Below are 22,224 nucleotides of genomic sequence, written 5' to 3'. Positions count from 1 at the left end.
TCATTCAAAACTGCCTGAAATCTCTCTGAATGGAAGTCCTACAACTAGGGATTTAAAAAATAAGCTATCTCAAGACTGGTAGGAGGGACAGAGACATGGAATGGGCTTTTTCCAGATACCCACATGTGTTGGATAAAAATTAGGAGGGGTATCTCAGATGCGGAGGTGCCCCCTGAGGGCTGAGGGCTCCCAACCCCATACCAAGCCCCTCTATCCAGGGTTCCAGTGCCAGGAAGAGAAATCCCTATAACTTCCTGCTGTAAAAACCAGTGGCGATTGAAGTTGAGGGAAATGAAGGGCTTCTAGAGTCCCAGGCAGTTCCCCATAAAGGGTCTGCACACTAACACACTTGGACTCACTCCCTCTCAACTCCAGAGTCAGGGCAGCATCTTGAAAGGCACCAGAGACAAATGAGGAAGAACTGAATTGTCTGGCATCAGGATGAGAGATTGCAGGGGGTGGACAGCAGCTTCCTTCCAGACAGAAGTGCTGGCAAAGACCATTGTTCTTCTGATGATTCGCTCCTCTGACAGAGGTGGCAGAGCGGTGCCATATCTGAAACTCCATTAACCTGGCTCACAATGTTTCCCTTCCCTGCTAATTTCCTGAGGCCTGGCCCCACCCAAGTTGCAGGCCCACTCGAGCTCTTTCCAGTGGCCTTTTCATACAAATGGTCTATCTTAGTGCATGCTTTAGATTATCCAAAAATGTGTCAAACAAGCAGCAGCTGGCCTTAGCATGCCCCATATCCCTTGCTAAGTGGCCCCAGACCCAGCACTAGCAACAGTCAGTTATGGTTCACAGCTTGGCCTGGCCTGGGCATCTCTAAGCCAAGCACAAGTAGCCATCTGCTGATCATTTCGTAGCTGATGGTGGGTAGCTCTGGGCAGAACACAGGCAGTAGTTGACCTTAGCCTGCTCCTCCTGGGAGGCCCCAAAGCCAGAACACCCAATAGACTACATCAAAGCACCACCCAGCCAACACCACAAGCAACGTGGGCCCCTGAGCAGCTGACCCTCCACAAGGCTGATGGTCACAGCCAGTCCTTGCAGCTAATTGACCTGGGTAAATCCCTCCCAATGACATGCCAACAGCAATCAAGGCTCAACTATAAGAGGAGGGCTCTACTCAGCCCACATGGGAGGCACATTTTGAGTGCCATGCTTGGGTGATAGGGGAAGCTGATCCATTGGACCCTATAGGACTTCTACTACATTAGGCTAGACTGCCCAGACTCAGAGTCAAAGCAGCTCTACCTAATACATAGAAACAAACATGGGGAGGATGGCAAAACTAGAAGACAAAGAAACATGGCCCAAATGAAAGAACAGATCAAAACTCCAGAAGAACTAAATAAAATGAAGAGAGGCTGTCTACTAGATGCAGGTTCAAAACACTGGTTATAAGGATGCTCAATGAGCTCAGTGAGAATTTCAATAGCATAAAAAATGACTAATAATAAGGGAAGGGTACACTAACTTAAATGAAGAATAATTTACAGGAAATCAACAGTAGAGCAGGTGAAGTTAATAATTAAATCAGTGATTTGGAATATAATGAAGCAAAAAACACCTAATCAGAAAAGTAAAAAAAAAAAATTCAAAAAAATGAACATAGTGTAAGGAGCCTCTGGGATAACTTCAAGTGTGCCAACATTTGCATAATGGGGGTGTCAGAAGAAGACTGAGAACAAGAAATTGAAAGCCTATTTTAAAAAATGACAGAAAAGTTCCCTAACTTGGTAAAGAAAACAGGCATACAAGTCCAGGAAGTGTAGGGAATCTCAAACGGGCCTACACCAAGACACACAATAATAAAAATGCATAAGGTTAAAAACAAAAAGGGAATCTTAAAAGCAGCAAGAGAAAAGCAGTTAGTTACCTGCAGGGGAATTCCCATAGACTGTCAGCTGATTTCTCCACAGAAACTTCACAAGCCAGAAGGGATTGGCAAGAAGTGTTGAAATAATGAAAAGCAAGGACCTATAACCAAGATTACTTTACCCCACAAAAGTATCATTTAGAACTGAAGGACAGATAAAGAGTTTCCCAGACAAGAAAAAGCTAAAGGACACCACAAACCAGTATTATATGAAATGTTAAGGGGTCTTCTTTAAGAATAAAAAGGGGGGAAAGGTCAAAATTATGAACAACTAAATGGCAGTAAATACATATCTATCAGCAATTGAATCTCAAAAAACAAATAAATGAACAGAATCAGAACAGAAACAGAAATAGAATCATACATAGACATAACATTCTGATGGTTACCAGATGGGAGGAGGCTTAAGGGGATTGGTGAAAAAGTAAAGGAATTAAGAAATACAAATTTGTTATTACAGAATAGTCATGGGAATATAAAGTACAGTGTAGGGAATATAATCAATAATATTCTAATAATTATGTATGGTATCATGTGGGTGAGAGACTTATCAGGATGATCACTTAGTAAGTTATTTAATGTTTAATCACTGGGGTGTGTACCTGAAACTAATATAATTAATGTATATCAACTGTAATTGAAAAATTAAAAAATAATTAAAAAAATAATAGTGTGTTTTCATATTTGGGCTTTAGGGGATGCCAAAAGAACTTTTAAGGCAGTCTTTGGTTTTTGGCTTTCTCTAGATGCTGACAATCACCGGTATTTATAATTTACATTGAAGTGCTTTGAAAAACATCAAAAACAATTACAAGATGTTATAATAAAGATAATATTAACAATAGCATGATCATAATTAAGTTCTTCAGTTTTGAAAAGAAAAAAATAAATCTAGTGTACAAGCTACCTACAGTAGGGAGAAACCTTCAGGAAAATGAAGCCATTATAGAATATCACGATAATTACAATAATTTATTTTATTGTTGGCTTCCAACTAAAGTCTATCTGATGAATTGTGTGAGGACTTACCGTCAAGATGGCAGTGTCAGCAGACATGGCTTGCATCCTCCCACAACTACATCAAAATTACAAAATATAGAACAGCCATCACTCAGAACAGTCAGAAATTGAGTTGAGTGGAAATCTGACAACTATAGAATTAAAGAAACCATATCCATCCAGACTGGTAGGAGGGACAGAGATGTAGAATGGACTGATGTCACATCCATATGTGGTGAATGAACATTCAGGAGGGATTATCTCGGGAATGAGGAGTCCTATCCTGATACCAGGCCCCACAGCCCAGGGTTCCAGTGCCAGGAAGGTAAGTCCCCTCAACTTCTGGCTGCAAAAACCAGCAGGGATTGAGTTGGTGGAAGAAATTTCTGGAGATCCAATCAATTCTTCTTAAAGAACCCACACATGGGCTCACCTAGTCAGACTCATCCCTCTGAGCTCCAGCATCAGGGTGGCAGCTTGAAAGGCACCAGTGGCACACAGGGAGGAACTGAAGTACCTGGCATCAAGGTGAGCAGAGGCCATTGTCCTTTTGTTGAACCCTCCCACCACAGAGCTGGCAAGATGGTGCCAGATCTGAGACTCCATCAACCTGGCTAACAGTGTTTGCCCTGCACTGGAGACCCAATGAGATAGTCCCAACCAACTTATGGGCCCACCCAACTTGCTTTTCCATGTGAATGACTGATCTTGGCTCCTGATTCGCAACTTCCTAAGTCCTCTCAAACAAGCAACAGCTGGCCTCAGTGAGCCCCAGGTCCAAAACTAGCAGCAGCCAGTCTAGATTTGCAGATTGGCCTCATCAGGGAATCTCCAAGCCCAGCACAAGTAGCAGCCATCTCAGATTGCTTTACAGCTCAGGCAGGGTGGTGACAGGCAAAACACAGGTTGGGGTCAGCCTTGCCCTGCACCGCCTAGGAAATCTCAGAGCCTTCACACCCAGTGAACAGCTACAGACCACACTGGAGGACTATCACCCTTCCCCTACACAGCTGATCCTCCATGGATGGCAAACAAAGGTGGTCATTGGTCACAGCCATTCCTGTAGCTGATTGGCTTGGGTAAATCCTTCCCATTGACCTGCCAAAAGCAATCAAGATTCGACTACAAGAAGAGAGGGTACCCAGCCCACAAGAAGGGCGCACCTCAAGTACCCAGCTTGGGTGATAGGGGAGGCTATGACACTGGACCCTACAGGATACCTACTACATTAGGTCATGCTACTAAGACACGGAGTCAAAGCAGTTCTACCTCATACACAGAAATAAACATGAGGAGGCTGCCAAAACAAGGAGACAAAGAAACATGGCCCAAATGAAAGAACAGATCAAAACTCCAGAAAAAGAGCTAAACAAAATGTAGATAAGCAATCTATCAGATGCAGAGTTCAAAACAATTATTTAAGGAAAAGGTCAAAACTGTGAACAATAAAATAACAAAAATACATATTTATGAACAATTAAATCTAAAAATCAAACTAAGCAAACAAGAACAGAGACAGAACCATGGGTATGGAGAACATTTTGATGGATGCCCAAACAGGTTGGGGTTTGGGTGAATGGGTGGAGGTGAGGGGATTAAGAAGTACAAATAGGTATTCTGTGACTACCTAGTCACAGAATAGCAATGGGGATGTAAAGTACAGTACAGGAAATGGAGTAGCCAAAGAACTTACAGACATGACCCATGGACATGACCAATGGTGGGGGGATTACCTGAGGGAGTGGGGTCACTGGGTGGAGGGGGAAAAGAGGGAAATATCAGGATAGCTATAATAGCATAGTCAATACAATATAATTTAAAAAATAAAAACAATTGTGTACATGGAAAATAAGTCTATTTGGCTAAGATTTCATTGAATTAGATGTGTAAATAACTTGAATATTAAACTAATAATATTAAGAGCAGAAGAGCTCAGATAGATTTTATTGAGAAGAAAATTAATCTTATATTTAAGTGCTTTAACTCTAATTGTTTTGTATAATAGGTAATAAATATTTATTGATATGGTTTTATTTCTATCTCTTTTAGGAGAATTTATTTATCAGAGTGACCTAAACAGTTGAGTGTAACTCTCAATACTGTTTTGTTTTGTTTTGTTTTCAAAACAAGGTCTTAGATTATTATATGCCTACAATCACCCAGGATGTTTGTAAGAAATGCTAATACTTGAGCATCCTCCCACTCCCACTACCTGAGACCTGTGAAGGAGGGATGGTGAACATGCATACCAGGTCGGTTTTTTAAAAGACTGTATTTATTTATTTTTAGAGAGAGGAGAAGGGAGGGAGAAAGGGAAGGAGAGACACATTAATGTGTGGTTGCCTCTCATGCGCTCCCTACTGGGGACTTAGCTCACAACCCAGGCATGTGCCCTGACTTGGAATCAAACCTGTGACCCTTTGGTTTGTAAGCCAACGCTCAATCCACTGAGCCACACCAGCAAGGGCCTAGGTGGTTTTTATTGGTTTTTATGCCCAGGAATGTTTGAGAACTGTTGCATAAATTATATTCAGCCTAACCAAATCAAAGCAATATGACAATTTAAGTGTTACCACCTGCCCTAGAATAGTTTTGTCAGTTTTGATAGAAGTCAAGAAGACTTCTTCTTTTATATAATTAGAAGAGAGACAGAGGTCAAAAGAAAAGCCTAAGAGATTAAATATATAAATACACTCACCTCTTTTAGGTGTTTTATGAAAAAAGGGTGAACTCCAGGACTGCCAGTAGCTTTTACCTGCTTCTCGACATCTCACTTGAAATACATATTTAGTGTTTGGCTCCAGATAGAATGTTGACTGTTGCGCATATGTGAAATTGGTGTCAATTTTTTTTACCTAAAATGGATCAATAATAATGATAAAATGATACAATGTGTTTTTAAACAATTATTCCATTTAGCAAAAATTCATGGAGCATCTGATATGTTTCAGGCACTTTTCTAGAGCCTGGGAAAACAAGGAGGAATAGGTTACTTTATATTGAAACATGGTCATAAGTAATTATATGTGTTATTTAACACTAAAAATGAAGTACACATTATATTGGACAGCTCTCTCAAGATTTTATTTTTATTTTTTTTAAGACTTTATTTATTTATTTATTTATTTTATTTTTTTTATTTCAATCATTGTTCAAGTACAGTTTTCTCCCCCCTACAAGACTTTATTTATTTTCAGAGAGAGGACAAGGGAGGGAGAAGGAGAGGGAGAGAAACATCGATGCATGATTTGTTGCCTCTTGGTGCCTCCAACTGGGGACCTGGCCTTGTTACCCAGGCACGTGCCCTGACTGGGAATGGAACTGGTGACCTTTTGGTTCACAGGTCAGTGCTCAAACCACTGAGATACACCAGCCAGGGGTCAAGATTTTAAATTTCAAGAAAGTCAAAATATAATATATACTTAATTTTGAAATAGCTGATTATAATGGGTTAAGAAACAGGGGACTTAATAGCATTTTTTTTTTATTTTAGTCTCTCATCTCTGCTCTCTCTATTCTCCCTGCAGTGGGATATAAAGATCAATAATTGTTCATGAATGGTGAAATAACTTCACCTGGTAATGATGATGTTTAGAAAAAAATTATTCATAAGCTAAGCTGTTAAATTGGTCCTTATTGCAGATTTATGCAAATTATACAAGACCTATTATGTATATGTATGTGTACGAGAGAAAATAAAATAAAACACTTAAGAAAGTTGAACTGTAAAAATCCAATAGAAGAGAAGTAAGAAAATAGCTGAGGTGTAAACTTACAAATCATTTTCTGGGGCATTGCAGCCTGCTATAAAACATAATGAAAAATGACCTCATGCTGCTTCAGATAGGAGAGAGAAGCCAGACATTTATACAGCACCTCCAGTATGTTGTGGTAAGTGGATTTACTGAAAAAAGTGATGCATGATTGAAAGGCACACATAAAATATGTATACAAATGCATTTATGCAGCAACTGGAAGAAAACAGTTACTACACATTCATGGGAGAGAAAGTTAAAACTATCAAGATTTTTTTTTAAGCAAGATATCAACCACATTTAGGGATTCTTCTGTTAAGAACCAATCTTAAAAAAGAACAATCTTAACATAAATCTTTAAAACTTGCAATACATTGAAAATGTAAAACTCAGAATGTCATGCTCCCTGAAACATATCATTCAGAGTTTCCATAAGCCACATCTCTACCCATGGCCCTTGGGATTTTCTGCTACGTAAATATGACTGGCCACGCCTGGAGTTGCCTGGAATCCAGGAGAGATTTCACTTGTGCCAAAAGTTTGACTTTCAAATGCATTCTGCTTCATATTAGCTGCTCTAAGAAGGGAATTATTATTCTCCAATATGTCTCTTGCCATTACATTTATAGATAAGTCCCCTTAGAGAAGTACCCTGAAGTATAACCAGAATGTTAAACTAGAAAGAAGAATTTTTCAAAATTGTTAACAGTTTTTTCTACCATGAGGCTAGGCAGGTGACTGCTTAGGGCCTTGCAACCACAAGACGATACCCCTGGATGACATTTTCAGAGGCTGAAATTAACATTGAGAGCTAGACCTAACTGAGTGCCTGTGGCAAGGATATGATCTCAAGTGCAAGAAACAGAACTTTATTTTTTATAGCACTTAATTTCTAGTTAGGCCCTGAGTTCTGAAGGTGAGGGTACCTCTTTTCTCATCAGTATGAGGTACCTCTTTCTTGGGGTTACATCTAAGTTTCTGGGAGCATCCTTGGGTGGAGGGAAGGAGAATCTCGAACCTGTTCAGAGTTCTATAATCCTGACTTCCTCCCTCTCCAAAGTTGTACGTGGCCCAGGGTGAGCAGTTCCTTCTCAGTGACTCACCAGTGTCTTAACTGTCTGGGTTCCTCCCTCTTACCCCTGGCGCTGGCAGTTTGCACTCTTAGGCCTCAGGTAATCTTTATCTAGTGTTTGGTGGAGGAGGGAAGGGGCATGATTATTGGAGAACTTAGTCATGACCACTCACATGTCCTTCCAAGTCGTCTGTGCTTTTACCAGCATTTACACTTTTGAAATGCAAAGGCCAAGGATTTGACCCTCTGCTATCTGGGCACTGTTTTATTTGCTATTCCAAGAAGAGATTGAATGCTGGTTCTGTGTAACACATGAGCTAAGAATGGTTTTTGCAGTTTGTACATGGTTGGAAGAAAAATCAAAAGAAGCTTATTTTGTGATACATAAAGATTATATGAAAGTCAAATTTTGGTGTCCAAAAACAAAATTTTACTAGAATGCAACAATGTCTACTCACTTATTGTCCTTAGCTGTTTTCATGCTGCACAGCACGGTTCAGTAGTTGAGACAGAGATCTTACAGCCTGCAAAGCCTAAACTGCCTACTGTTTAGCCCCTGAATAAAAAATTTGCCAGTGCCCTGGTCTTGTATAATTAGAGAAATGAGTCACCATTAATGCATTTACTCAGACTTACAGGGAAGATTTTCCTAAATTACTGTCTCTCCTGCTGGGACTCTCAAAGGCAAATAATACTATTACCAATAGCTAATGTTTCAAAATTATGTAAACTAGACGTTACAAGAATCAATGTAGGTACAAAAATGATTACAGAACAGCCCTGCCTTCTAGGGGCTCACAGGTAAAGGATGGGGAAATGTGCTTGTGAACAGGTAAGTATATACAATATGGCAAATGGTCTTGAGACAGGGTTCACAGCAGTGGGCAAGGATTGCTGCTGAGGATTGTGAGCTCAATTTTTGGCATACATTTGATATGCCAGGGAGACAGCCCATGAAGATAATCAAGTAGGCAAATACTTTCCCCATTGTATCAGCCTGTAGGGATTGCCTGAAGGGCTGTCTGATACCTCACAGTCTACATGCAGCTTAGCTGAAAAGCATTCTTAATGCATTGATTTTGATTTTCAGGTATTTCCTTTGCCCTACTAAGGTGGCTGCATGGCTCCCCTGGAGGTTAAGATGAGGAGTAACAGTAGCTGCCCCTATGTACTGGACATTAACTCCATTCCAGGCCCTGGGCTATCTTCGTACAACACTTGATCGTCCCCACAACCCTATGAGGTAGGTGCTTATCTTATTCCTATTTTAGCTATGGGAATAATGAGGCACAGAGGAGATAAGGAACTTGCCCAAGCTTGTATAACTAGACAGGCAGAGCCAGGCTTTGAACTCTAGAGCTGTGTGCTTAGCCCCCAGGCTTTCCTGGTAGCTGCCTGCCACTTGAAATAAAGAACCTCCCTCCAGCAATATCTGCTGGAAGCAAAGCCAAGGTTGAAGAGCAAATCTGTAGTCCTTAGTGTCCTCCCACTGTTCTGGACTCTAACTTCCCGTCTCTCCACATGGGGGCAAAGACAACAACAGTTTGTGCATGACCCAGACACAATTGATGGGGTAGTAAATGTAAAGCATAAAACTTCCTTTTGGTTATTACTGACTGGGCTGGGGTCATAATAATTCACCTTTTCCTGTGTGAGTAGTTATATTCGGAAGAACCATAGTAGAAGGGATAGGATATAGGTTTTGGATCAAAACCTGTTTTTTCATTTTCCAAATATTTTTGGGGTATCCAAAGTGATGCAAGTTTTGTGAGAGGCACTTAGTTCCTAACAGTGTAAAGTTTGGAGTACCCAGCTTAAACACCTTTGAGCCTGTTTTGTATGGAGCTGATAGTGCCCATCACAGAAGATCATCATGAAGGTTAAATGGGATAACAAATCCCCTTTCAGCTCCTTCATTTGCCTGCTCCTGGTTGAAGAGGAGGTTTTCAAGAGTGAGCTCAAATTTACCGGTTACCCAGTCTCACAATGAATGGCACTTGCAGCTCCACCAGGGGGAGCAGAAAACAAGAGTTTATACCAGAAAACAGTTGGTTTCTGAAAACCTGTTCAGAGATGCTGATGATATAATTTCTTTATATTTCCTAAACATTCTTACAGCAGCCTATTACCCCCTCCTACTATGCCAAATAAGGGAGTTTTCATATTCTCAGCATTGTCTTACTATTGTGACACTATGCAGGGTCTCAAGTGGTCCTATGGAGCAAAACTCTGTTAATTCAAAATCCAAGACTCAAGAATTTCATTTAGGCTGTTTTTGAATTTACCTAAATTCCACAGAGGCAAAAGACTGGCAGTAGATTTTTGTTCAGAGTTTACCTCACTTGTCCCAGGTTGAAGCCTGGGGTTTCTGTGCACAACACAGATGCCATAATTATTTAGTCAAGGAGTCCAGCAGGATCGCCACTTGGTTATTGACCAAATGATGCAGCACATGGATTTGCACCTAAGTGTAATCTAAACAACTTTGAAGTTCACATTTCTGGTGTAAATGAACAAAGGTAAATAAACAACTTGAAATCAGCAATTTATTTTTAAAGAGCAATCTTTAAATGTATGTCAGGAAGTCAGTATAGTTTGACCCTCATCTTCTTCACACGCTTTAAACACACTGTTCTACAGCAAAACTGATGCTCAGAATGATCAGGCTGAAGCAGAAGAAGGTTTTGGAATCACCCTAATCACCAAAGATTAGTGTTGAATACATATCATTTTCATCCCCGAAAACTGGTCAATTCATACATGACATGTAACTTATTTTGAAAGAGGGGATTATTTTATTTATTTGGATGAGTATGTTCAATCCACCATCTTCACCCAGAACTTCCCTCCCTCCCCCCTCCCTCCCTTCCTTCCTTATTTCCTTCCTTCCTTCCTTCCTTCCTTCCTTCCTTCCTTCCTTCCTTCCTTCCTTCTCTTTCCTTCCTTCCTCCCTCTCTCTTTCTGTCTCTCTCTTTTGTTCTTTTTTTCTTTCCCATCCCCACTTCTTCTTTGCCAATCATCAGCTTGTTCTCTATCTCTATGGATCTGTTTCTGTTTTGTTTTCTTTTTTTATTTGTTTTGTATGTTTTAGAGTCCACATATATGTGAAATCATATTATTTGTTTTTCTCTGTCTGACTTATTTCACTTAGCATAACACCCTCTAAGTCAATCCACGTAGTCACAAATGTCAAGATTTCATTCTTTTTAATTGATGAATAATATTCCATTGTATATATGCCACATCTTCTGTATCCATCATACATGATAAATAATTCTCAATTAAGCAAAGCCGGACAACTCCATTTCTTAATTACTTGACTAAATGGTAGTTTATTGTAATTCAAAAAATAAAATTGCATTTCTTTTCAAATACCCCAAATTTGAAATTTTTTCTCAGACTAGTGTTACCTTATAGTTTAAATTAGTGAGTTTTTATTAATGTTCACAGGTGCTGTCGTGTGATGTCATTTTATTAATGAACCTTATACCTATGCCACTCCGAATATACCTGGTAACTTGCCACTGGTATCTAGGGATGACTATTTTGTCTAGATATTCACTTTTTAACCTTATGCATATCTAAGCCTGAGGCCTGTACTAGTTACAAATCTAACATTTTGAATTGTATGTTTTTTCATTTAAAAAGAGACATCTATAAATCTGAAGCTCTTTTTGAACAGTTTTTCTTTTTCTGGATGCCTGTTAAATTTCAGCATAGAATCCTTAAATTTTATATTCATGATCACTGATATAAATTTCACCCTAGGACACTGTAGGACAAGGAACTAAGTAGATGGAAATCTCTTAGCTGGACATTTGTCTGTTTAGAAATTCACAAAAGGCAAGAGGACCCTTTCTGCTCAGAAAAAATCTCTATGGAAGCACAGTATAATCATTATTAAAGCTAGAGTGGTTTGAATATCCCACAAAGAATCAGATAAAAACATGTAAATCATCAATAGATCATTGTAAGCCCACTATGGTTGTTGACTGTTGGTTGGCTATTTTTTCATTCACTTACATGTTAAAGAATAGTGAAAGTTAGCTTACATTCCAAGTTTGGTTTGTTGTAGCCTTGTATCTCATTTCACAGGAAACCTTTTCAATTGTTGATTGACTATTCCAATGAATTATGGTCTTGGGCATTGTCGTATTTATATCCTCCGCCCTGAAAATGGTGACTGCAGAAGGTATCACTAGAAAAAAACAAAACCAAAACCCCAGAAATTTAAAACTTGCCTAGAGAGAAATGTGTAACTTTCCATCAATCTATAGACATGTTAAAATCAAAGTACTAAAAGAAAACAATTTTGTAATCTAATTAATGATTTTTTTCCTGGTTTTCTATTCTGTTATGTAGAAGAAAATTTTGGGTGTTAAATAAAATTCTTTTCAGCCCATTCTTCATTTCTTTTAAAAGGAACTCTAATGATCTTGTCTTTCCTCCCACCTCCCACACCCTTATAATCTTAACTCATGAAATTCCAGAGCCTGGCCTTATTAACAGAGTATAAAATAGAAATAAAGGAGGTAGCTCTTCTTTCCTGCATCTGTTTAGGGAGAGATGAAATTTTTCATCTTAAATTTAGTTTGAAGATTGATTTGATAAATTGTTAAATTTAAACCTTTTACAATAATATTATTTTAATTCTATGGTGTTATATGGAAATTTGAATGAATCTTTACATTTATTGCTAACTTGTTTTATTCTTCATTAACATAAATCTGTACTTGAAAGTAGATTTGAACAAAGCAAGTCTCACAATACTCTTTAAAACTTTACCAATTGTTACTTTGTTCTCTGACAATAACTTTCGAAATGGAACTGAAATTCTGATTATCTTACTAGTGCTTTTGTTTACTAGGAGTAAGGGTGTAACTGAAATCTCTATATATTTCTAAAATGTATAAATACTTATAAGTGTGTTCTGTCTGAATAGAATAGAGTCATTGGCACTTTCCATTTCTCCTATATGCATAATTAGGACAATAAAAACCTATGACTTTGCTACATGTATTATTTAACAAAGAACTCAAGAGTTTATATGTATATTTTTAAGGAACATTCTTATAGTTTAATGTCCTCTGTGAATTTATTTTCTTTTCATTTACTCTAAATTTATAAATTACTCTTTGGGAAAATTTTTATTTTATTATTAACTATTATCTATAATTATGTGCACAGGTATATAATTTATAGAGAAATATAAAAATTAAAAATTTGCTCTCTAGTAGCACAGTCTTAAAATAAAATCCTTGAGCTAAACCTAGCATAGCACAGAAATAGTAGTAGCATGATTAGTCTAATTAAAGAGCTACTGTACTGAAATTTTATCATCTGAATCCCACAGTTGATTTCCTTTATCTAGTATAAGCTTCTTGTAAGAATAATCAGTATTCAGAGATTTCTAGAGTCAGGGAAGTGGACCTCATTTGGGGGTTCTGAGCAAGCTAACATTATGCAGGGAAATGGACCTCTTTGGGGGCTCTGGGACCACCTGGGACCACTCAAGCACCCTCAGTACTATAAGTTATTCATCTCTCCTGTCTCCCACCTCTAAGTTTGGCCTGCCACTGGTATAATAGCACAAGCATTCTCTTGCAGAAAGAAATATTCTGAGAAGGAACCAAAATTCTGTTTAGTCCTATGAGACATGCAGATCACAGTAAGTCAGATTTAAGATAGAGTCTTAGCACAAGGCATGTCAAAGCAGTAGAGGTCTAACTTCAAAGCAGTTTGAATGAGTTTATATTTTTTCAAATGAATATGTTATATAACATGTATTTGAACATATTGTTTGTTACAGAAGACTCAAATGTTAAATTTTTGCTGTTGCTTAGGTTTCAAACATTCCTATAAGATTTTTATTTTTTTAAAGATTTTATTTATTTATTTTTAGACAGAGGGGAAAGGAGGGAAAGGGGGAGAGAAACATCAGTGTGTGTTTGCATCTTGCACGCCCCCTACTGGGGACCTGGTCCTCAACCCAGGCATGTACCCTGACTGGGAATCAAACCAGTGACTCTTTGGTTTGCAGGCTGGTGCTCAATCCACTGAGCCACAACTGCCAGGGTAAAGACTTTACATTTTGAAAAGAACTGTCAAATCCAGATCCAAATGTAAAAGAGAACTTAGCATATGATAAAAGTATATGATAAAATCATAAAAGAAAATAGTTATAATAAGAAATGACAAACATAAAATAACTAACCATCTATTGGAAAACAAACTAAATTAGATCCTATGAAAGACATTGACTGGTGGTTGAACAACCATTCCCAAACCTCTTTTCCCTTTCCCACCAGAAGTAACTTCTATCCTTAATTTTTTGGTAATAATTCTATTATTTTCATTTTTTACCTCGTGTATGTTTACCTATAAACAATGTATTATTCACTTTTGCCTGCCATGAAATATTTATTTAAAAAAACGAAGATCCCCCCCTAATTGTCAGGTAATCATAGATACCACATTTGAAGTTTCCGCTTATATTGAAATAAAGAACCAGATTATAGTTCTTGGTATCTTTCCAATGACATGTATTTACCCATAATTATTCACTGGGGGAATTAATATTCAAAATGGCAGCCAGAGGACAATTCACTTCATGTGTTCAAATGTATTTCTCTACAAGAGAATTTTAATTATTCCTCTCACATGTCATTTTGGCACAATGTTACTGCATTATTAACTCAGCTCTGCCTTTCAGCACAGACTCTGTAACTTAATTAAAGCCCAGTCCCATAGCTGTTAGGTGGAAATTGCTCCCAGGAGAGTCCACTGCCCTCAATTTCATAGAATGGTTCATTTATCTAGCGTGAAATATTTCATTCTTAAAGTGTCACAAGTGAAAATAGTTCATCTATAAATATTCTGGTGGCTTTGTTGGGTAGAGCCCCCTACACCATTACATTATTTGGATAATGAGAAAGGAGGAGGAAGGAGAAGAGGAGGAGAAAGACAAGAGAAAGAAAGAGGAGGAGAAATAATTCCAAACAAGAGGCTCCCTTGTTCACAATGTGAGAAGTCAGATTTGCAGGTGGCAGCCAGATGAGATTTTCCTTTTATGGGAAGTGGGATGGTAATTGACTATGGCAAGTCAAGAAGTCTGGGATGAAATCTAGCTGTCCTTACTAGCTATGTGACCTTGAGCAAATTATTTCATCTCTTTCTTCTTCTATGAAATAGAGACATACCATTTGTGATCGTTTCCAGAATTTAATGTGATATGCTTATTGTCTGGAACACAATTCAATGATGTTAAGATCATAATAACATCACAGTGATGATAATAGTAATACTACTACTAATAATATAGTTACTAAAAATTACATTGCCAAAAAGATAGTAGACATGGTAGCCTTTAATCATCAGTGATCTGTCAAGGTTAATCTGTTATAAGAAAAGGGCATATTATCTCATCCTACCTCAAAATGTAAATTTACAAAAATAAGTAGATCATGGGCAAGAGAACTGTAATTTTAAGAATATATACTACAATGGAATTATTTTTCATCACCATAGTCAACAGTGTTTTTTTCAAACCCAGTATTCAGAGCATCATGACAAACTTTTAGACCAATCCTAAAAGTTGACATAGTCAAGTTTAGTTAAGACAGAAGTTGAGATATGCGTTCCAATCAAAGACCCTAATGATCTCTTCAAAATACTCATGTTGTGCCCCAAAAGAAGACACCACATCCCCTAAATCATTAGACAGCAGGAACGTTGTCAGACCCATTGTAATGTGCATTTAAATAAAACTGAGGATAGGAGTTGAGGCTTTTGTAATTAGAAGCTCCCTAGCTCTGCAACCTCAAATTTCTTGATGCAACTTTACCTGTTTCCTCATGTATACACATATATAATCTCTTCTACAAAATAAGGCTGCTGTGAGGGTTAAATAAGATAATGTGTATAATAGCAGTTAGCACTGAAGAAAGTGTTGCGTGAATATTAGCTGGCCGAACTCATCCTTCATCCAGTACCTCTTTATCTGTGGCGGGTAGTTTCTGAGACCCTCAGTGGGTGCCTGAAACCAGTCATAGTGCCGAACCCCGTTACACTATATTTTTCCCTGTACATACACACTTGTGATAAAGTTTAATTTATAATTAAGCACAGGAAAAGATTGGTAACAATAACTAATAGTAAAGTATAACAATAATAGTATACTATAATAAAAATTATGTGAATGTGTGCTCTCTTTCATAATATCTTTTTGTACTATACTCATCTTTTTACTCTGAGTGAAAAGCACTTTACAGCTTCTCCTTGACACATCTGGATTGCCAGCAACATTACTCTTGCGCTGTGGGGCCATTATTAAGTAAATTAAGGGATACTTGAACACAAACACTGATACTGTGACAGTAGCCAAGACGGCTACTAAATGACTGACAGGCAGGTGGCGTATTCAGAGTGGGTGGATGTTGTGGACTAAAGGATGATTCACAGCCTGGCAGAATGTAAGAGGATGGCTCAAGATTTCACCACACTACTCAGAATGACACACTATTTAAAACTCATGAGTTGTTTATTTCTGGAATTCTTTATGTAAGATTTTTGGGCCACTGTTGACCAAGCATAACTGAAATCACATAAAGCGAAACCACAGATAAGGGTCGACTAGTGTGATAGAAACAGGAATAATTGGCACTGGGATCTTCACATAGCAGGTGATTCACACCTGGCGCTCTTGGCTGAACTCTGGCTTTAGGGCTGGGATGTAGTGGTGAAAGGCCCACTTTCTGGAATTATCTTAAGGAGAAAACCAACTATAAGCAAAACTTCAGCCAAAAGGTTGTTTATGGCAATAGTTCAAAGTGATGAAAATTACAAAGCAGTCTAAATCTCCAACAATAAGTGACTGTTTAAGAGATTTATTAAAAATGCTATTATAAAGTAAGAAATATTTATTCTATATTATATGTTTAAAAGGCAAAGTCTAAAAATAGCTGAAGCAAAAATTTTAACATTTATTACTTGGCTGATAAACAGAGATGCCAACATAATTCTCTACAATTCTCTGTGTAATTTGTAAAACTTTTCAAAATAAAACTAAAAACATAACTTTCACAGTAGTGCATACAGAAGACTTCTTTATTATACTGTGCTTCTCACAACATGAGACTCACAACACTTTATTCTAATTCTTATTTCTTTCCATCTTCTCTGGTAGATTGTAAGATACTTAGGGCAGCAGGTACCTGTCCATCTTATTCCCTCTAGCCCTTAGAACAATGCTTGAACATAGAAAGTTATCAATAAATATTTTTAAAACACATATACCCATGTAGAAATTATAGATACTTTTAATTCTTGTTTTCTTTATCATGATCTACAGGAACTTTCAGGGAAATCCTTTCAGATCTAGACCTCACTTAACTAGGTCAGTTGTTTATTTGTAAAGACATGGTAGAATTCTTCATTCTTTACCTATATCATCCAGGTGAACTTGCAGTTGTTTTGACTTCTCTGTGCCAAGTACATTTGCAGCTTGGACCCAAATCAAATACTTCTTGCCTCCTTGTAATGAATCAGTGGAGATGTTAATATAACTTGAGGTGAGGTATTGTTGGTGTTCTTCTGTTTCTAAACTTTAAAAAAAATTATAATTACCAATTGCATTTGGCTTGAATTAATTATTCCTTCTTTTTTGATGCTACCTTTTTAGCCCACATTCAGAATACAACATTTACTGAAAAAATGGATCATAATTTATTTTATTTTGAGAATTTAAAACAAGAAATCTAAGACCATCTAGGGCCACAGTGTGACTTTCATGGGCCCTAAGCAACTTTGTCTTCATGAACTCCTTCTATTAAGAAAAATATAGTGTATATATGTGTGAGTGTGTTTTTATTTATTTATATGTATACATGCCTATGTTTTTATAATGTTTACAACTATTGCTATAAATGCAAATATATTAACATCACATATTAAAACACTTTCTTTGACTAACAGTTCATTTTTTCCTTCTGATTTTAAATTAAATTAAACATCATGATGGACTCCTGAAAGTATTGTGGGCCCTGGGCCCTGGGTTTACTGTGTCTATTGAATAAGTCGGCCCTGGACGTAGCTTGAAATAAAGGAGCACCCTCTAGAAAGGAGCAATGAATAGAGGTTTGGTGTAAGGGCTTTGAGTTGACATTTCTACCAGATGCAGGATAAGGACATGAATGGGATGAGGGGTGCTGATGGGGTAGAGATCTGGTGGATGACTAACCTTCCAGATAGAAAAAAAAAACTAGCACATTCTGAATTATTTGTTATTTCAACAAATAATTGAAATCATATGCCATTTTTGAGAAAGTACAACAAGTTCAATCCTCTGGAGCGTGAAAGCATAGGAAATAACTTAAAGTGGGGCAGACCAGGTCAAAAAGGCTTTCTATGGACTTTGAAAGCAAAAAATGACCAGAACTGGTGGCTGGCTGGGTGAGAGAAAAGGAAGTCCTTTGCTGCGAAAGAGGGATGGAGAAGTTAGAGGAGAGTGACCTGGTTTGGAATGAGAGATAAAGAGCTATTAAATTACTACTTCAAAGTATATTTATCTAAGTTTTTGTAATTGAATAATTGAGGATATCTAACCCACCAATTAAACTTGGTAAAATTTCAAATGTTATTTGTTAAAGCTAAAACTTAAAATTTTCTTAACTGATATTCATTAGCTTTGAACAAAAAGTTTGAGCCTCTTTTTTACAAATGTCTACTCTATAATATTTTAAAGGGGTAGGGGTTGGGAGTAATGGCCAGGAGGGTACTGGAGAATGTTTCTTCCCTCATTTTCTGTTTTCTGTAAGGAAAGATTGTCATTAAACCTCCCGGCCTCTTGTCCTGCCCTTGCTTTCGCTTCCCTTTTGAAAGTGAGGGCGATTTCTCTGAAAGTGAGAAAAATGGGGCGTGTGCACCTCAGTCCCCTCTTCTTTCTTCTACCCCCAGGAGTCAGAAGACCAGAAAGGTAGGTCACTGTCCTAGTCCGCTCCTCCAATATGCTGGTGTATTGTTTAGAAGAGCGAGTCTCCCACGTGGGGACCTGCAGCTGTCTGGTGCTGGCCGTAACCAGGGGCAACAGCAATAAACCTGTTTATTCTGGGAGGATCAGGATTAGAAAGTTTACTGTTGCCACATACCAAAGCCATACACTCCATTATCAAGCTTCATCAGTAGTAAACATTAAAAATTATTTAAATATTTAAGTAAATATTTTTATACTTTTATTTTCGCCAACTGACTCAGTGGTTCCTCTCATTTAGTTTAGAGCTAAGGAAATCTGCAGAGGTCAGGATAGGGCCCCTCAGATGCTTACACACATGACCTGTGATCAGTCCATTCATAACATGAATGTGTTTTCACTAGACTTCACTGAGTTTACACTTCTTGAACTCTTTGAACTGCCAACTGCTTTTATTTCCCTTTTTTGAATTTCTCAGTCAGATTTTCTACATCCTGAGTTACTACATCCAAGTTACCATTTCTACTTGTTTTTTAAGCCCTTTGTTATGATTTCTGCCTTCACTTTCCCCATAAAACTAGTTTTCTAAAATGCCATCCATTCCAAGGTGAAGCCTTCTGAATTCTCTTTTTAGCATCTGTCCCTCTTAGTTACTTAAAATTCTTAGTTATCTTGGTTACCGGACCCTGTCCTAGCTTCTGAGTGAGAGCTCCTATATCTATTTTTCACACCTGCTTGGTGACATCATCCCTCCTCCAACCTTCGACCTGGGTTCCCCTCCCTCCTTCACTCACCACACTGAGGGTCAGCCTTTGGCACTTGCCTGTTCCCTTAGCTCTTTCCCTCGGCTCACTCACCATCCTGGCTTTGATTGCTATTCCACCTGCATGGCTACCACATATCTGTGCTTTCCCTGTGAGCTGCCTTTGAATGTCTAAGACCAGAACTATAGCACATTTCCAACTAAACAATCTTTCTGTGAAAATGAGCATTTCTTGCCACTTACTCCATTATTGTCAATAATGTGCTGCCTGATATCCTCACTTTGCCATTTTTAATAGTTTTCTCTACATCACCCTTAAGAGACAACCAAAGAAAGTGTAGTATTTTTTAAAATATTGTTTTCTTATCTTTCCTTCCCATTTTGGTAGCTGTGACCATGGTCTAGTTTTATCTCTATATTCATTATCTGTTTGGTACATTACTTGTAGATTCTTAACTTAATTGTATTGAATTGTGAAACCTAATTTGATACTCTAATACAGAAGGGATATAACCTTGGAATTTGAACAATGGTAAAAAGACAAGTACCCTACATTCTTATATTCAACAAATTGAATACTTCATAAATTTGTATGTCATCTTTCTTCAGGGGTCATGTTCATCTTCTCTGCACTGTTCCAAGTATAGTATTTGTGCTGCTGAGGCAAGCAATGGCTTGATTTCTTTATCTAATACCGTCAACTGCTCTCTGTCCTGGGGAACTCAATAGGCTTTGTGAGGAAGAAACAGTTATAAAATCACTGGCCTCTCATCCCTAGGGTTCCACTTCAGGTACTATTACTATTATGTGTCTATACAGCAGCTCCCAAATTTCTTCAGGCCCACCGTCTCCCAGCCAGAATTATAACTTGCTAGCCACTTAGATTTATTGGAATCCAACATGGTATGCTTGCTAAGACACAAAACTCTAGGGAGGAAAGGAGAAACCAGCCTCACACTACCAAATAATACATGCATTTATAAATAAAAATATTACATGAATTATATTTCTATTTTTTAAAGTTATTGCCACTATCAGAGCAGGATAACCTCAGCAGGCAATTGAGAAATCTCTCCAAGGCTGACAGAGGTGGGGGAGTAGGTAAAGGGGATATATAGCATGAAGGTGGCAGCAGCTCCTCTGTCTAGTTTGCCTGAGGTTTTTAACTCTCAGGGCATATTTTCCAGTGGTGCCTTTTTCCTCTCACCAGCAAGATCACTGTGAGCACCAAGGGAGGACAAGAAGGACCTATCATCATGGTGTTGAAAAGCACAGGGCTTGGATTTTAGAGACAGACTTAGGTTCAGATTTCAGCTCTGCCCCTTGATAAATTGTGAGACTTAAAGCCAGTTACTTAATCTCTATGTACATCTATAAAAACAGAAATAATAACATTGTTATCATGAGTAAATGAAATTAATGAGTAAATGAAATAAGAAAGCATGAAGCAGTCATCTTCACACATAATAAGGGGGCTTATTAAAATACAATTATTATTATGACTTAAGTGGTACTTATGACATGTGACTTTTACACATATAAAAGAATAAAAATGAAATTTTAAAAATTGCCATATTTCAACAAGTGATATTTTATGTTGCTTGTATCTGAGGTCAAATCATGCCATTAAATTCAAGTGTTTAGATGGCCAATAAACATATGAAAAGATGTTCAATGTCACTAATCATCAGAGAAATTCAAATTAAAGCCTCAATGAGATAGTATCTCATACCTGTTAGAATGGCTATCATCAATAAATCAACAAACAAGTGATGGCAAGGATGTGGAGAAAGGGGAACCCTTCTGCACTGTTGGTGGGAATATAGAGCAGTGCAAGCACTGTGGAAAGCAGTGTGGAAGTATCTCAAAAAATTAAAAATGGATCTGCGATCCCACTTCTGGGAATATATCCAAAGGAATCCAAAACACTAATTCAAAAGAACATAAGCACCCCTATGTTCATTGCAGCATTATTTACAATCTCTAAGATATGGGAGCATCCCAAGTGTCCATCAGTAGATGAGTGGATAAAACATCTATGGGACATTTATACAATGGAATATTACTCTGCTATTAAAAAAAAAAGAAGAAGAGGAAGAAAGCTTTATCCTTTGCAACAGTAGGCATGAGCCTGGAAAATATTAGGCTAAGTGAAATAAGCCAGTCAGAGAAAGACAAATCCCATATGATTTCACTCATATGTGGAATCCAATGAACGAACTGGACTAACAAGTAAAATAGACACAGACTCATAGATGGAGAACATATGACAGCTAAAGGGGGGAAGGAGATAAGGAGTAGAGGGATTGAGCAAAAAGAAGAAAAGACTCATGGGCATGGACAACAGTGAGGTGATTGCTGGGGGAAGAGGGATATAAGGAGACTAAATGGTAATGGAAAAAATACAATAAAAATCATTTAAAAAATGAGCTACAAATTAAAATTTTTGTGATATTATTGGAAAGCCAAAATAAATAAATAAATAAATTCAAGTGTTTGCATAGTTGCCTTAGTCTTTCTGAAATAAGCTGGAACATAAATAAATTAGCAGAGAATTTGTTATAAGGTATGCTAACCTCATACTAAGAAAGATTTAAAATGTGAAAATAAGAAAATGGCAACTATGTGTAAGTAGTAAGTAGGGCATCTTTGAATATTTTCCAGTTAGAGAAAACCACATGCACATTTTAATTGGCTTGTGGCTAATTTTTTTACCACACATTTTAAGACTGTAAGTCACAATGAAAATGTATTCTTAAACTGACATTAACCATGATTACTAGGTAA

At 37.6% G+C, this 22,224-nt stretch overlaps 1 protein-coding gene and 1 non-coding gene across 2 annotated transcripts in view; both read right to left on the bottom strand.

Annotated features, from left to right (window-relative positions):
• IL23R (interleukin 23 receptor) overlaps positions 1–22,224 on the bottom strand; it is a 65,930-nt gene that overhangs the window by 25,477 nt on the left and 18,229 nt on the right. Inside the window, exons 4-6 of the mRNA XM_028514133.2 lie at positions 17,150–17,310; positions 11,761–11,906; positions 5,580–5,736 (exon numbers count right to left, since the gene is read on the bottom strand). Coding sequence (XP_028369934.1) covers positions 5,580–5,736; positions 11,761–11,906; positions 17,150–17,310 — 464 coding nt within the window. The remainder of the gene's footprint in view (positions 1–5,579; positions 5,737–11,760; positions 11,907–17,149; positions 17,311–22,224) is intronic.
• LOC114498248 lies at positions 20,002–20,108 on the bottom strand. The gene has a single exon (XR_003684692.1). It is a non-coding gene; the product is annotated as a U6 spliceosomal RNA (small nuclear RNA).

This window comes from Phyllostomus discolor, chromosome 5 (genome assembly GCF_004126475.2).
Source record: "Phyllostomus discolor isolate MPI-MPIP mPhyDis1 chromosome 5, mPhyDis1.pri.v3, whole genome shotgun sequence".
Taxonomy (NCBI): Eukaryota; Metazoa; Chordata; class Mammalia; order Chiroptera; family Phyllostomidae; genus Phyllostomus; species Phyllostomus discolor.
The sequence above is the reverse complement of the archived record's forward strand: the minus strand, read 5'-3'. Positions and strand labels throughout refer to the sequence as shown.